A 16,564-nucleotide genomic window follows, 5' to 3' on the forward strand; every position below is an offset into this window, starting at 1 on the left:
AATATGTTTCTAAACACCTCTACAATAATTTGGATGGTACCATGATTACGGATAGACGTGAATGAATCATGAATAATGATGAGTGAGAAAGTTATAGACGCGCAAATATCATAAGTTAATCAAAAAGTTAATCTCCCATGTTATCGTAATGGTGAGAGGTTAGCATGTCTTGGGGGAAGACATGCTAACCTCTCACCATTACAATAACATGGGAGGTTAACTTTTTTCGGGGGGTATGATATTTGTGCGTCTAACTTTCTCACTCATTTCTCTAACTTTCTCACTCATCATTATTCACGATTCATTCAAGTCTACCCGTAATCATGGTAGCATCCAAATGAATGTAGACATGTTTAGAAGCAAATTCTTTTCTTCTTCACAGTAAAAGTGTCTGCATAATGACACAATTCAATATTTACCATTCATTTATTTGGATTTACCATTCATACCCTCAAATGAATACTGCCAGTCTGCACTTTAACCTCATAGTCATTATATCCTTTCAAATCCAAAGTGCTGGAGAACAGAACCAAAACAGCACAAAATGTGTCACTGTACCAATACTTTTGGAGCTCACTGTATATGCCTCGTTGTCAGTCAGTGATAAAGTTTAATGAGCCAGAGGCCTTTATTTCCAGGCTGGCAGGTGAGGGAAGGGACACTTTCCAGACACAATAGTGTATATGTCCAGTACTAATTCCAGTAGGTAGACCTGCTCCCACCATTGGAGTGTGAGGCCAGCAGAATAAGGTGTTGGTGGATACGGTGTTAGAGGAGACGAGATCTCGGGCCCGGGGGGAGATGTGTGACCTTCACACAAAGGTTCATATAAAGGGCAGAACAATATCATATGTTGAAAATAAGAGCTTTTGTGCATGCTCTTTCGATCATCTCCATTTTCTGTCCACTTACCTGACGTGGACTGCATGGGTGAAGAGTCTGTCCATGTGATTCTATGGAGGGGGACGAGGGACACATACCTTTGGCTGCTGGTCATGATGGGCACCCTCCATCCCTTGATCTGGCTGAGCTCTGTGTCAGAAACCTCGATCTGGAGGGGCAGCCGTGGGATCCATACATTCATCTCCAGCTGGGCACTCAGGTAGCTGTAGGTGAAGTTCACCATCATCCTCACCTTGCCCTTCATCTCCTTCCCATTCACAAACACGTAGTCACACCTGTCTGACACCTGGACAGGAATAGGAGAGGGGTGAGAAGAATGTGTAAGTGTCACCTAAAGAGATCCCCAACCAAGCAGCACCATCAGAACCAGACAAATCCAACTCAATGGACGAGGCTGGACACAAGCATGCACGTGGACACACAGCTTTATTTTCATGACATTTCTGGACTTTTTGGGGAGTAAAAATGATTCAACATTAAACATCCTATTTTCCCTAACCCTTAACCTAACTTTAACCCTATCCTTAACCCCCAAAACCCTAACCTTAAGTCTTACCCTAACCTTAACCTTGAAACCTAACCCTTAAGCTTAAAATAGCATTTGACCAAATTTAGGACATGGAAAAAGTCCAGACTTTTTTAGTTCTTGTTTTCCTACCTTGTCAGGATATTGGGGTCATGATAAGGTAGGAGAACAAGTACACACACACACTTTTCAAACTGCAATGTACTGTACTGTACTGTAGGTTGTCTATCATTTTCACCCTAAAATGGACCAATATGAGATGCACTACATCTTGGCCATGTTCTGTTATAATCTCCACCCACACAGCCAGAAGAGGACTGGCCACCCCACATATGCTCTCTCTAATTCTCGCTTTCTTTCTCTCTCTCAGAGGACCTGAGCCCTAGGACCATGCCCCAGGACTACCTGACATGATGACTCCTTGCTGTCCCCAGTCCACCTGACCGTGCTGCTGCTCCAGTTTCAACTGTTCTGCCTTATTATTATTCGACCATGCTGGTCATTTATGAACATTTGAACATCTTGGCCATGTTCTGTTATAATCTCCACCCGGCACAGCCAGAAGAGGACTGGCCACCCCACATAGCCTGGTTCCTCTCTAGGTTTCTTCCTAGGTTTTGGCCTTTCTAGGGAGTTTTTCCTAGCCACCGTGCTTCTACACCTGCATTGCTTGCTGTTTGGGGTTTTAGGCTGGGTTTCTGTACAGCACTTTGAGATATCAGCTGATGTACGAAGGGCTATACAGTGTTGTCTGTCCCTCTGATACATTTTATCTCGCGTTTGTCCTTTGAACAATAAGATGAAAGCTTCACTGTTCATCCATACTCTTTATTCCCAACTACAAAAGGAGAAAGGAGGAGGGCTGGGGCACATCTTAAATGTGTGGAGGGAGGGTTGCAATACAGGCCCTTAGATTACCAACGCATCTGCCCATGGCTACGTAGTACCAACAGAATGTTGAACCAACAGATGGAAGCAAGAGAAAGGAAGGCAGGTCTCCACTGATAACATGAAAACTCAAAACCATCTGTTTTGCAAATGGCCTTTCAGAGGAAATCACTGGGCTGATTGCATGACATTGAAAGAGGCAGGGCTTCACAGCTCGTCATCACTTCAGCTGGCTGACTCGCCCCTTCACTTGCAACTACTCCTTGATCCACACCCAGCCTCTATTTCTCAAAGCCTTATGATGAAGCCAGTTTAGTACCATAAATACAAAACACACAAACAACCAAACACAACCACAAAGGTCATTCAGAGGTGTGGCCGGCAGCTGCAGGAGTGCATCAAACACAAAAACACATGCACACAAACGCAAAGATTCTAAAAGCATATGGAGTAGACAATCTAAAGCAGATTTTATGAGCAAACTCCCATGAGCTGTTTACTACTTCAATGAGACAAATTGAGATTAATTCATAAAATATGTTTTTCAATTTCAAAATCGCTTCTTTACTGTCAGATATAAAAGACATGAATAAGCATTCATCATTCACAGAACAGAGAGTGTATCCTCAAGTAAAAGGGCTTGTGTGACAGATAGCCAGCTCCTCCGGAGCTCTCCTCTCCCTGCATCCCTGCTTGTCTGATGCAGCTTAAGAACCAGTGGCGTAGCTTCAGCCTGTGCGGTCACACCAGGGCCCGTGACGTACATGGGCCCGGTGACAGGCCCGGATCTGCGAGCCGCGGGCCCCGTATGTAATATGAATACCATCCCACCATCCTCAAGTATTAATTGTTGACGCAGGTCCATCACATCTACGATTTGACGAGAAGATCTTTCTTTAACGTAAGCTATATGATAAATTATCTCATTGATGGTTTCGCCAGAATTTCTTTATTAATTTGCTAAATAAATCATATTATTCAATAGTTTCAATTCCATGTTAAGATAATGCAATGCATTCTGGGATTCATTGTGCAAATACTCTCCAAAGCGTTGTTCTTCTTATGATTATTTGCAAAAAAACAAAGGACATCAAGGACAACTAAAATCATAACAGCAAGGCCAACTGTATATGTTTACATATGTGTGTGTCCATGTACAGTGCCTTGCGAAAGTATTCGGCCCCCTTGAACTTTGCGAACTTTTGCCACATTTCAGGCTTCAAACATAAATATATAAAACTGTATTTTTTTGTGAAGAATCAACAACAAGTGGGACACAATCATGAAGTGGAACGACATTTATTGGATATTTCAAACTTTTTTAACAAATCAAAAACGGAACAATTGGGCGTGCAAAATTATTCAGCCCCTTTACTTTCAGTGCAGCAAACTCTCTTCAGAAGTTCAGTGAGGATCTCTGAATGATCCAATGTTGACCTAAATGACTAATGATGATAAATACAATCCACCTGTGTGTAATCAAGTCTCCGTATAAATGCACCTGCACTGTGATAGTCTCAGAGGTCCGTTAAAAGCGCAGAGAGCATCATGAAGAACAAGGAACACACCAGGCAGGTCCGAGATACTGTTGTGAAGAAGTTTAAAGCCGGATTTGGATACAAAAAGATTTCCCAAGCTCTAAACATCCCAAGGAGTACTGTGCAAGCGATAATATTGAAATGGAAGGAGTATCAGACCACTGCAAATCTACCAAGACCTGGCCGTCCCTCTAAACTTTCAGCTCATACAAGGAGAAGACTGATCAGAGATGCAGCCAAGAGGCCCATGATCACTCTGGATGAACTGCAGAGATCTACAGCTGAGGTGGGAGACTCTGTCCATAGGATAACAATCAGTCGTATATTGCTCAAATCTGGCCTTTATGGAAGAGTGGCAAGAAGAAAGCCATTTCTTAAAGATATCCATAAAAAGTGTCGTTTAAAGTTTGCCACAAGCCACCTGGGAGACACACCAAACATGTGGAAGAAGGTGCTCTGGTCAGATGAAACCAAAATTGAACTTTTTGGCAACAATGCAAAACGTTATGTTTGGCGTAAAAGCAACACAGCTCATCACCCTGAACACACCATCCCCACTGTCAAACATGGTGGTGGCAGCATCATGGTTTGGGCCTGCTTTTCTTCAGCAGGGACAGGGAAGATGGTTCAAATTGATGGGAAGATGGAAGGAGTCAAATACAGGACCATTCTGGAAGAAAACCTGATGGAGTCTGCAAAAGACCTGAGACTGTGAAGGAGATTTGTCTTCCAACAAGACAATGATCCAAAACATAAAGCAACACCTACAATGGAATGGTTCAAAAATAAACATATCCAGGTGTTAGAATGGCCAAGTCAAAGTCCAGACCTGAATCCAATCGAGAATTTGTGGAAAGAACTAAAACTGCTGTTCACAAATGCTCTCCATCCAACCTCACTGAGCTCGAGCTGTTTTACAAGGAGGAATGGGAAAAAAAGTCAGTCTCTCGATGTGCAAAACTGATAGACATAACCCAAGCGACATACAGCTGTAATCGCAGCAAAAGGTGGCGCTACAATGTATTAACTTAAGGGGGCTGAATAATTTTGCACGCCCAATTTTTCAGTTTTTGATTTGTTAAAAACGTTTGAAATATCCAATAAATGTCGTTCCACTTCATGATTGTGTCCCACTTGTTGTTGATTCTTCACAAAAAAATACAGTTTTATATCTTTATGTTTGAAGCCTGAAATGTGGCAAAAGGTCGCAAAGTTCAAGGGGGCCGAATACTTTTGCAAGGCACTGTGTAACGGCGTTCGTCTGTTGAAGGAGAGTCGGACCAAAATGCAGCGTGGTGGTTACTCATGTTCTTTAATGTAGAATAGCGATACATGAAATAACTAATATAAATATACAAAAACAACAAACGGAACGAGAAAACCTATACAGCCTGTCTGGTGAATAACTAACACAGAGACAGGAACAATCACCCACGAAATACACAGTGAAACCCAGGCTACCTAAATATGGTTCCCAATCAGAGACAACGAGAATCACCTGACTCTGATTGAGAACCGCCTCAGGCAGCCAAGCCTATGCTAGACACACCCCTAATCAACCACAATCCCAATGCCTACAAAAACCCCAATACAACAACACAATAAACCCATGTCACACCCTGGCCTGAACATTAAAGAAAACACAAAATACTAAGACCAAGGCGTGACAGAACAACCCCCCCCACCCCCAAGGTGCGGACTCCCGGACGCACCTCAAAACCATAGGGAGGGTCCGGGTGGGCGTCTGTCCACGGTGGCGGCTCCGGCTCGGGACGTGGACCCCACTCCATTAAAGTCATAGTTCCTCCCCCTCGCGTCCTAGGATAATCCACCCTCGCCGCCGACCATGGCCTAATAGTCCTCACCCAGAACCCCACTAGACTGAGGGGCAGCTCTGGACTGAGGGGCAGCTCGGGACTGAGGGGCAGCTCGGGACTGAGGCAGCTCGGGACTGAGTGGAAGCTCAGGACTGAGGGGCAGCTCGGGACTGAGGGGCAGCCCGGGACTGAGGGGAAGCCCGGGACTGAGGGGAAGCCCGGGACTGAGGGGAAGCCCAGTACTGAGAGGAAGCCCAGTACTGAGAGGAAGCCCAGTACTGAGATGAAGCTCGGGCAGGTAGTTGGCTCCGGTAGATCCTGGCTGGCTGGCGGATCTGGAAGAGTCTGGTTGACTGGCAGATCTGGAAGAATCTGGTTGAATGGCAGATCTGGAAGATCATGGCTGACTGGCGGATCTAGCTGCTCTGGCCGCTCCATGCAGACTGACAGCTCTGGCTGCTCCATGTCGACTGGCAGCTCTGGCTGCTCCATGCAGACTGGCAGCTCTGGCTGCTCCATGCAGATTGGCAGCTCTGGCTGCTCCATGCAGACTGACATACTCTGGCTGCTCCATGTAGACTGGCAGCTCTGGCTGCTCCATGCAGACTGGCAGCTCTGGCTGCTCCATGCATACTGACAGCTCAGGCTGCTCCATGCAGACTGACAGCTCAGGCTGCTCCATGCAGGCTGACAGCTCTGGCTGCTCCATGCAGACTGGCAGCTCTGGCTGCTCTATGCAGTCTGGCAGCTCTGGCTGCTCCATGCAGTCTGGCAGCTCAGGCTGCTCCGAACAGGCAGGAGGCTTCGGCAGCGCCGTAGAGGAGGAAGGCTCTGGAAGCGCTGAACAGGCGGGAGACTCCGACAGCGCAGGAGAGGAGGAAAACCCTGGCTGCGCTGAACAGGCGGGAGGCTCCGGCAGTGCAGGAGAGGAGAAAGGCTCTGGCTGCGCTAAACAGGCGGGAGACTCCGGCAGCGCAGGAGAGGAGAAAGGCTCTGGCTGCTCTAAACAGGCGGAAGACTCCAACAGCAGGAAGCCTGGTGCGGGGAGCTGCCACCAGCGGACTGGTGTTTGGAGGTGGCTCTGGATAGACCGGACCGTGCAAGCGCACTGGAGCTCTTGAGCACCGAGCCTGCCCAACCTTACCTGGCTCGATGCCCACTCTAGCCCGGCCAATACGAAGAGCTGGTATGAACCGCACCGGGTTATGCACCCGCACTGGAAACACTGTGCGCTCCATTGCATAACACGGTGCCTGCCCGGTCTCTCTAGCCCCCCGGTAAGCACAGGGAGTTTGCGCAGGTCTCCTACCTGGCATAGCCATACTCCCTGTAAGCCTCCCCCCCAATAAATTTTTGGGGCTGACTCTCAAGCTTCCATCCGTGTAGCCGTGCTGCCTCTTCATACCAGCGCCTCTCCGTTTTCATCGCCTCTAGTTCTTCCTTGGGGCGGCGATATTCTTCAGGCTGTGCCCATGGTCCTTTTCCGTCCAATATCTTCTCCCAAGTACATTTCTCCAGGTAGTGCAGCCTCTCCCACTGTAGTTGCTGCTGCTCCTGCTGCTGCTACCTCTGTTGCCTCTCCTGCGGCTCCTGCCTGTTACCACGCCGCTCGGTCCAGGTGTGGTGGGTGATTCTGTAACGGCGTTCGTCTGTTGAAGGAGAGTCAGACCAAAATGCAGCGTGGTGGTTACTCATGTTCTTTAATGTAGAAAAGCGATACATGAAATAACTAATATAAATATACAAAAACAACAAACGGAACGAGAAAACCTATACAGCCTGTCTGGTGAATAACTAACACAGAGACAGGAACAATCACCCACAAAATACATAGTGAAACCCAGGCTACCTAAATATGGTTCCCAATCAGAGACAACGAGAATCACCTGACTCTGATTGAGAACCGCCTCAGGCAACCAAGCCTATGCTAGACACACCCCTAATCAACCACAATCCCAATGCCTACAAAAAACACAATACGACAACACAATAAACCCATGTCACACCCTGGCCTGAACAAATAATTAAAGAAAAGAAAACACAAAATACTAAGACCAAGGTGTGACACACTGTATGTGTGCATTTGAATGACAGTATGTGTATATGCATGGGTACAAACACCTGCACGGCATCAGCCTCAGGCAAACTGACATTAGCTGTAAAAACTTTGCCCCTCAGTGTCATTCAAACTTACTTTTGATTTTTTTTATATACTTTATCTTTGACCATCATTCTCTCTCGCACCCAGCAACTCCACTCCCAATTCCACATCCCAACCCTCAGCTTCCCTCAACCCATCCCACCTATCTCTGCTGGCCACCCTCTTTGGATTTCTAAGCAACATAAACTCAGCAAACAATTATTTAATCCATCTAAATTTAGCAAAAAAAGAAGCGTCCCTTTTTCAAGACCCCGTCTTTCAAAGACAATTCGTAAAAATCCAAATAACTTCACAGCTCTTCATTGTAAAGGGTTTAAACACTGTTTCCCATGCTTGTTCAACCATAAACAATTAATGAACATGCACCTCTGGAACGGTCATTAAGACACTAACAGCTTACAGACGGTAGGCAATTAAGGTCACAGTTATGAAAACGTAGGACACTAAAGAGACCCTTCCACTGACTCTGAAAAACACAAAAAGAAAGATGCCCATGGTCCCTACTCATCTGTGTGAACGTGCCTTAGGCATGCTGAGGCTTAATGACTGCAGATGTGGCCAGGGCAAGAAATTGCAATGTCCATACTGGTGGACAGCGCTACAGGGAGACAGGACAGACAACTGATCGTCCTCACAGTGGCAGACCACATGTAACAACACCTGCACATGATCGGTACATCCGAACATCAAACCTGCGGAACAGGTACAGGATGGCAACAACCTCTGCCAGATTTACACCAGGAATGCACAATCCCTCCATACAGACTGTCCGGAATAGGCTGATAGAGGCTGGACCAAAGGCTTGTAGCCCTGTTGTAAGGTAGGTCCTCACTAGACATCACCGGCAACAACATCGCCTATGGGCGCAAACCCACTGTCGCTGGACCAGACAGGACTGGCAAAAAGTGCTCTTCACTGACGAGTTGCGGTTTTGTCTCATCAGGGGTGATGGTCCGATTCGCGTTTATCGTCGAAGGAATGAGTTCTGTCGTTTGATTTGGTGCGTCCTCAGTCTCTCTTCCGGGTTCCCCAGTCTTCAGAGGGTCTGGTCGCATTACGCAGCCTTTCAGACAGAACAGCTGCAGAATACGCTCACAATTCGCTTCCTTCGTCTGTTTCGGGTTATCTCCGTTTCAAGAGTTACACCGACGCCTGTACTCTGGAGCGGGATCGATTTGGAGGTGGAGGGTCCGTCATGGTCTGGCGCAGTGTGTCATAGGATCATCGGACTGAGCTTGTTGACATTGCAGGCAATCTCAATGCTCTGCGTTACAGGGAAGACATCCTCCTCCCTCATGTGGTACCCTTTCTGCAGGCTCATCCTGAGATGATCCTCCAGCATGACAATGCCACCAGCCATACTGCTCATTCTATGTATGATTTCCTGCAAGACAGGAATGTCAGTGTTCTGACATGGCCAGCGAAGAGCCCATATCGCAATCCCATTGAGCATGTCTGGGACCTGTTGGATCGAAGGGTGAGGGCGAGGGCCATTCCCCCCCAGAATTGCCCAGGAACTTGCAGGTGCCTTGGTAGAAGAGTGGGGTAACATGTCACAGCAAGAACTGGCAAATTTGGTGCAGTCCATGAGGAGGAGATGCACTGCAGTACTTAATGCAGCTGGTGGCCACACCAGATACTGACTGTTACTTTTGATTTTGATCCCCCTTTGTTCAGGGATACATTATTCCATTTCTGTTAGTCACATGTCTGTGGAACTTGTTCAGTTTATGTCTCAGTTGTTGCATCTTGTTATGTTCATACAAATATTTACAGGTTTTAAGTTTGCTGAATATAGATGCAGTTGACAGTGAGAGGATGTTTCTTTTTTTGCTGAGATTCTTTCAACTATGCTGTGAGGTTTAATGTACATTTTCAATCTATTTAATCGAATAGAATCCACAGATTGTTAAAGATAAATATTTTTTACTGTGAGTATTCGTATATTAGTAATTGACTGACCCGGTCTCCCCAGATCTCCTAACAGTACTATTTCTAGGGTCAATTTTAGATCAATGTTATGCATTTTCAGCCTTTCCTGAACCTGAGACCAGAAACAGGCTACCTGGGGGCAATACTAAAATAAATGGCCTATTGATTCTGTATCCTCACAACAAAATCTTCAGAGCTTTGATGATTTTATGCCCCAAATATTCAACATTTTGTTGGTAGCAAGAATTCTATATAATAATTTTAGCTGAAAAGCACAAAGTCTTCAATCTTGCGTCATATAATACACTGCTCAAAAAAATAAAGGGAACACTTAAACAACACAATGTAACTCCAAGTCAATCACACTTCTGTGAAATCAAACTGTCCACTTAGGAAGCGACACTGATTGACAATAAATTTCACATGCTGTTGTGCAAATGGAATAGACAACAGGTGGAAATTATAGGCAATTAGCAAGACACCCCCAATAAAGGAGTGGTTCTGCAGGTGGGGACCACAGACCACTTCTCAGTTCCTATGCTTCCTGGCTGATGTGTTGGTCACTTTTGAATGCTTGGAGAGCGTGGAGCATGGAGGCGCATGGAGGCGCTACCAGGAGACAGGCCGGTACATCAGGAGACGTGGAGGAGGCCGTAGGAGGGCAACAACCCAGCAGCAGGATCGCTACCTCCGCCTTTGTACAAGAAGGAGCACTGCCAGAGCCTGCAAAATGACCTCCAGCAGACCACAAATGTGCATGTGTCTGCTCAAATGGTCAGAAACAGACTCCATGAGGGTGGTATGAGGGCCTGACGTCCACAGGTGGGGGTTGTGCTTACAGCCCAACACTGTGCATGACGTTTGGCATTTGCCAGAGAACACCAAGATTGGCAAATTCGCCACTGGCGCCCTGTGCTCTTCACAGATGAAAGCAGGTTCACACTGAGCACATGTGACAGACGTGACAGAGTCTGGAGACGCCGTGGAGAACGTTCTGCTGCCTGCAACATCCTCCAGCATGACCGGTTTGGCGGTGGGTCAGTCATGGTGTGGGGTGGCCGCACAGCCCTCCATGTGCTCGCCAGAGGTAGCCTGATTGCCATTAGGTACCGAGATGAGATCCTCAGACCCCTTGTGAGACCATATGCTGGTGCGGTTGGCCCTGGGTTCCTCCTAATGCAAGACAATGCTAGACCTCATGTGGCTGGAGTATGTCATCAGTTCCTGCAAAAGGAAGGTATTGATTCTATGGACTGTCCCGTTCCCCAGACCTGAATCCAATTGAGCACATCTGGGACATCATGTCTCGCTCCATCCACCAACGCCACGTTGCACCACAGACTGTCCAGGAATTGGCGGATGCTTTAGGCCAGGTCTGGGAGGAGATCCCTCAGGAGACCATCCGCCACCTCATCAGGAGCATGCCCAGGCGTTGTAGGGAGGTCATACAGGCACGTGGAGGCCACACACACTACTGAGCCTCAATTTGACTTGTTTTAAGTACTTTACATCAAAGTTGGATCCGCCTGTAGTGTGGTTTTCCACTTTAATTTTGAGTGTGACTCCAAATCCAGACCTCCATGGGTTGATAAATTTGATTTCCATTGATAATTTTTGTGTGATTTTGTTGTCAGCACATTCAACTATGTAAAGAAAAAGTATTTAATAAGAATATTTCATTCATTCAGAACTAGGATGTGTTATTTTAGTGTTCTCTTTATTTGTTGGAGCAGTGTATATCAACTCATACACCCTGTACCATTGAATCGGTACATTCAAAATCTCTTCCCAACTATTTTGCAATCTGTATGGCACAGTTGTCAACATACTGGTCCTCAAATGAAACTGGTATACTTTCCTATTTATGCTATCTTTATTCCTCCGCCAGGTTTAATCCTTTATATTGTGCAGACAGACCAGTTCCCTACCTCCTCCCTCTGCCACCTGCCTCCTCAATTTTTGGGTTAATACTGTAATCAATTCTGATAACTCCACGAAATACATAAATTATATTGTACATTGGAATGGTAGAGTTAAGAACAAAATACCCTTTTCAAAAACAAATCCCATAAATACTGGTATTTTATCAACCAGCACATTTGAGTTCAGCCATAATATTTGTTCTGTATTTTCAGGGGGATGAACCTGAAATTGTAGTCAGCTCTGCGATGCTTGTTTGAAAAAGAGAGATACTTTGAAAAAGTATCACTATCAATTCATCGAAAATGAAACATGGCAATCTGCACCAAGGCAAGAAGGCCATTTTTAAACAATGGACAATTCTTCGTAATCTACTTGAGAACCATTTAGGGTTCAAGTAAAATGTTTAAGTAAGTGAAGCTTTTAGATAGAGGATTAGTGCTTTTATATTTAATAATCTCAACCCACCTAATTCATATTCATTATATAGATCGGCAAACTATATTTTATCTGGTTGAGAGTCCCAGATAAAGCTAAATATTTTTTGCTCATATGGTATGAAAAATGAATCATCCAGAGTAGGCAGCACCATAAGTGAGTAAACTGAGATATGACTAAGGAGTTAATCAGGGCAATTTTTCCATAAATAGACAGGTATTTACCTCTCTCCTCTCCTCTCCATTTTATATTGAAATTCACTGTGGAGAGATTATTTATATATTTTGTGATATGAATACCAAGTATGTCTACTTCACTGTAAGCCCATTTTACAGGTAAACTGCATGGTAATGTAAAAGTTGTATTTTTTAAAGAACCAATAACTAATATTGTACATTTATCATATTTAGGTTTTAGTCCAGAGTCCAGAAGAGTTATCTAGATCTTCAATGAGACATTGCAGGGATCTAGCTTGCAGACTTAATATAAAACTTGAGTCGTCAGCATACATGGACACCTTTTATTTTTAAGCCTTGGATTTCTAATCCTCTAATGTTGTTATTGGATCTGATTTTAATAGCTAGCATTTCGATGACCATAACGAATAGATATGGTGACAGCGGACACCCTTGTTTTTAATCCTCTTCACAATTCAAAACTCTACGAAGTAGCCATTATTTACTATTTTACACCTGGGGTTGCTATACATTACTTTTACACATTTTATAAGAGAATCAACGAAATTGATAAAAATCCAGGCATTTATAAATAAAATCCAGTCTTACTTTTTCAAATCTGCTTTAAATACCAGGCTTGGCTTCTTAGATGTTTCACGATGTTCTATAATTTCTAGAAGTCGTATCGTATATCTCCAATGTATCGTTCATGTAAAAATCCTGTCTGATCAGGATGAACAATACCTGGTAAAACTTTTTTAAGACTGCTATGCATTTCGCATCACAACATTGAAGTGTAAGGGGCCTCCAGTTTTTTTAGACTGGATCTTTATGTTTGCCATCTGGGTTTGTTTTAATAATAGTAAAATCAGACCTTCCTGCTGAGTACCTGACAGACTACCATTTCTATAGGAGTAGTTATTAAAACAATCAAACAATGGAACTTTGAGTATATAAAAAAAGGCTTGATATACTTCTACCGGTATTCCATCAAGCCCTGGGGTTTTCCAGACTGAAAGGATTTAATAGCCTCAAAAAGTTATTCCTCTGTAATTTGGCCTTTGCACTGATCATTCTGTACATTTGTTAATTTTCAATGTTTTATATTATTTGGAAAGAATTCCTTATCGTAATCTTCATTCAGTGGGAGATGAAGAGACGGAAAAGAGAACATATGCTTAAAATATTTAGCTTCCTCTTTTAAAATATCATTCAGAGAATCATAGATGACTCCGTCTTCAGTAACAAGTTTCTGCAAATTATTTTTGTTAGCGTTCCTGTGTTGGAGATTCAGGAAGAATTTTGTGCATTTTCTCCATATTCCAACCAGTTTGCTTTATTTTTGTAATATTAGATGGCTCTTGAATTTTTTCCTCTAAATGTTTTTCCTCTAAATTACTTTGTATCTCTGCATTATCATTTTTATTACCTATCTACCTGTACTATTAGTTCATGTGTTTCCCTTAGTCTTGTCTCTTTTTTATTATTGATGTATATTGAATCTGAAGGTACATTTAAAGGTATCCCAAAAATTAAGTGGATTTGCTGTTCCTATACTATACTGGAAATATTCAGTTATAAATGATTTTGTCTTAGTTAAAAATGCATTGTCCTCCAGTAAACTTTAATTAAATGTCCATTATCCCCGTTCACGTGGAAAGTTATGTGAAGGCCAATTACAGTGCCTGGCAAAAGTATTTATCCCCCTTGGCATTTTTCCTATTTTGTTGCATTACAATCTGTAATTTAAATGGATTTTTATTTTGGAATTCATGTAATGGACAAACACAAAATAGCCCAAGTTGGTGAAGTGAAATAAAAAAATAACGTAATTTTTACATTTTTTATTTAAATGGAAAAGTGGTGCGTGCATATGTATTCACCCCGTTTGCTATGAAGCCCCTAAATAAGATCTGGTGCAACCAATTACCTTCAGAAGTCACACAATTAGTTAAATAAAGTCCACATGTGTGTAATCTACGAGTCACATGATCTGTCACATGATCTCAGTATATATACACCTGTTCTGAAGGCCCCAAAGTCTGCAACACCACTAAGCAAGGGGCACCACCAAGCAAGCAGCAGCATGAAGTCCAAGGAGCTCTCCAAACAGTTGTGGAGAAGTAAAGATCAGGGTTGGGCCATAAAAAATATCTGAAACTTTGAACATCCCACGGAGCACCATTAAATCCATTATTAAAAAATGGAAAGAATATGGCACCACAACAAACCTGCCAAGATAGGGCTGTCCACCAAAACTCACAGACCAGGCAAGGAGGGCATTAATCAGAGAGGCAACAAAGAGACCAAAGATAACCCTGAAGGAGCTGCAAAGCTCCACAGTGGAGATTGGAGTATCTGTCCATAGGACCCATTTAAACCATACACTCCATAGAGCTGGGCTTTACGAAAGAGTGGACAGAAAGAAGACATTGCTTCAAGAAACAAATAAGCAAACACGTTTTGTGGTCACCAAAAGGAATGTGGGAGACTCCCCAAACATATGGAAGAATGTACTCTGGTCAGATGAGACAAAAATATAGCTTTTTGGCCATCAAGGAAAATGCTAATCTGGCGCAAACCCAACATCCTCATCACCCCGAGAATACCATCCCCACAGTGAAGGATGGTAGTGGCAGCATCATGCTCTGGAGATGTTTTTCATCGGCAGGGACTGGGAAACTGGTCAGAATTGAAGGAATTATGTATGGCGAAAAATAGAGGGAAATTCTTGAGGGAAACCTGTTTCAGTCTTCCAGAAATTTGAGACTGGGATGGAGGTTCACCTCCCAGCAGGACAATGACCCTAATCATACTGCTAAAGCAACACTTCAGTGGTTTAAGGGAAACTTTTAAATGTCTTTGAATGGCCTAGTCAAAGGCTAGACCTCAATCCAATTGAGAATCTGTGGTATGACTTAAAGATTGTTATACACCAACGGAACCCATCCAACTTGAAGAAGCTGGATCAGCATGTTGTGTAAATCAAATGATACAACCCCCCCCCAAAAAAATATATTTAAATTACAGGTTGTAAGGCAACAAAATAGGAAAAATGCCAAGGGGGTGAATACTTTTGCAAGCCACTGTAGATGATGATCTGATCGCATTCTGTCTCCTATTAAAACTGTTTAAAGCTTTGATGAAAGAGAGAAAGAGAGAAGAAAGTTGTCATGACGACTAGCTTGATTAAGTCTCCTCTATGTATATCTCACTAGATCTGTTTTTTTAGTCTCCAAATATTCACTATTTCTAATGTGTCCATAATATTTGTTATTTCCTTAAGGGCACAGTGATGATAGTTTGTAGAGTGATTTCCTTTACAGTCCATTGAGGTACTTATTAACACTGTGTTATAGTCTCCTACCATAATGATTTGATCATTTGTTGTCTGTAAGTTCAATAAATTGGTATAAATAGTTTCGAAGAAGTATGGATCATCCTGATATGGACCATATAGATGAATGAGCCAAATCTCTTTTTCGTCCACATTCATATTAAAAAATATCCACCGACCTTGCGAATCATTCCTAACTATTTGCACATTCAAATCGAGATTTTTCTTAATTAATATCATCGCACCTTTTGAGTTCTTTTGTCCATGACAGAAAATTATTTCACCACACCATTCCTTTTTCCACGCAACTTCATGTAAAGAATGTCATTGACATTCAGGGAGCCCCATTTTTTCCTAGTATTATGGACACCACACTGGATGTATCCAAAGTAAACCAGTTAAGCCAAGTTTATTGCTATGTGAGAGTGATAGATAATGACAAATAATGTCGCCACAGATCTGACCATCACAGAGTCGTTTTGGGGATTTCTGGAGACTGCTGACACATCAGCAGCTGAGCTTCAACATAAAGTCCTGTGCAGCATAGAAGATAATGGGCTGGATATTTCAAAATGTCGTGTGCAGGGGAATGATGGAGCTCCTAACCTGAACGGGGTCTATTCGGGTGTGCAGGCCAGAATATCCGAAAAAGAGACGCTTCCTGTTTATGTGCATTGCGCAGTGCACAATGTTAACCTGGCTCTATACGACTCTGTCAAAAATGTGCCAGAAATTAAACAGTTTTATGATACTGTTGAACTGTTATACAACTTCTTCGGGCATAGCAGAAAGAGATAGTCAATGTTGAGTGGTATATTTGATTTTGCATCAGAAAATAAAATGTAACTAAAACGACTGTGTCCCACCCGCTAGTCATCTAGATATGAGTCCCATGCCGCCCTGAGATACAGATATGTGGACATAATAA

The 16,564-nt window shown here is 43.5% G+C and overlaps 1 protein-coding gene across 1 annotated transcript in view; it reads right to left on the reverse strand.

Moving 5' to 3' along the window:
* si:dkeyp-14d3.1 (transmembrane protein 132C) overlaps positions 1 to 16,564 on the reverse strand; it is a 223,403-nt gene that overhangs the window by 22,317 nt on the left and 184,522 nt on the right. Inside the window, exon 6 of the mRNA XM_046350552.1 lies at positions 981 to 1,189. Within this exon, the coding sequence (XP_046206508.1) occupies positions 981 to 1,189 (209 nt within the window). The remainder of the gene's footprint in view (positions 1 to 980; positions 1,190 to 16,564) is intronic.

This window comes from Oncorhynchus gorbuscha, linkage group LG05 (genome assembly GCF_021184085.1).
Source record: "Oncorhynchus gorbuscha isolate QuinsamMale2020 ecotype Even-year linkage group LG05, OgorEven_v1.0, whole genome shotgun sequence".
Lineage (NCBI taxonomy): Eukaryota > Metazoa > Chordata > Actinopteri > Salmoniformes > Salmonidae > Oncorhynchus > Oncorhynchus gorbuscha.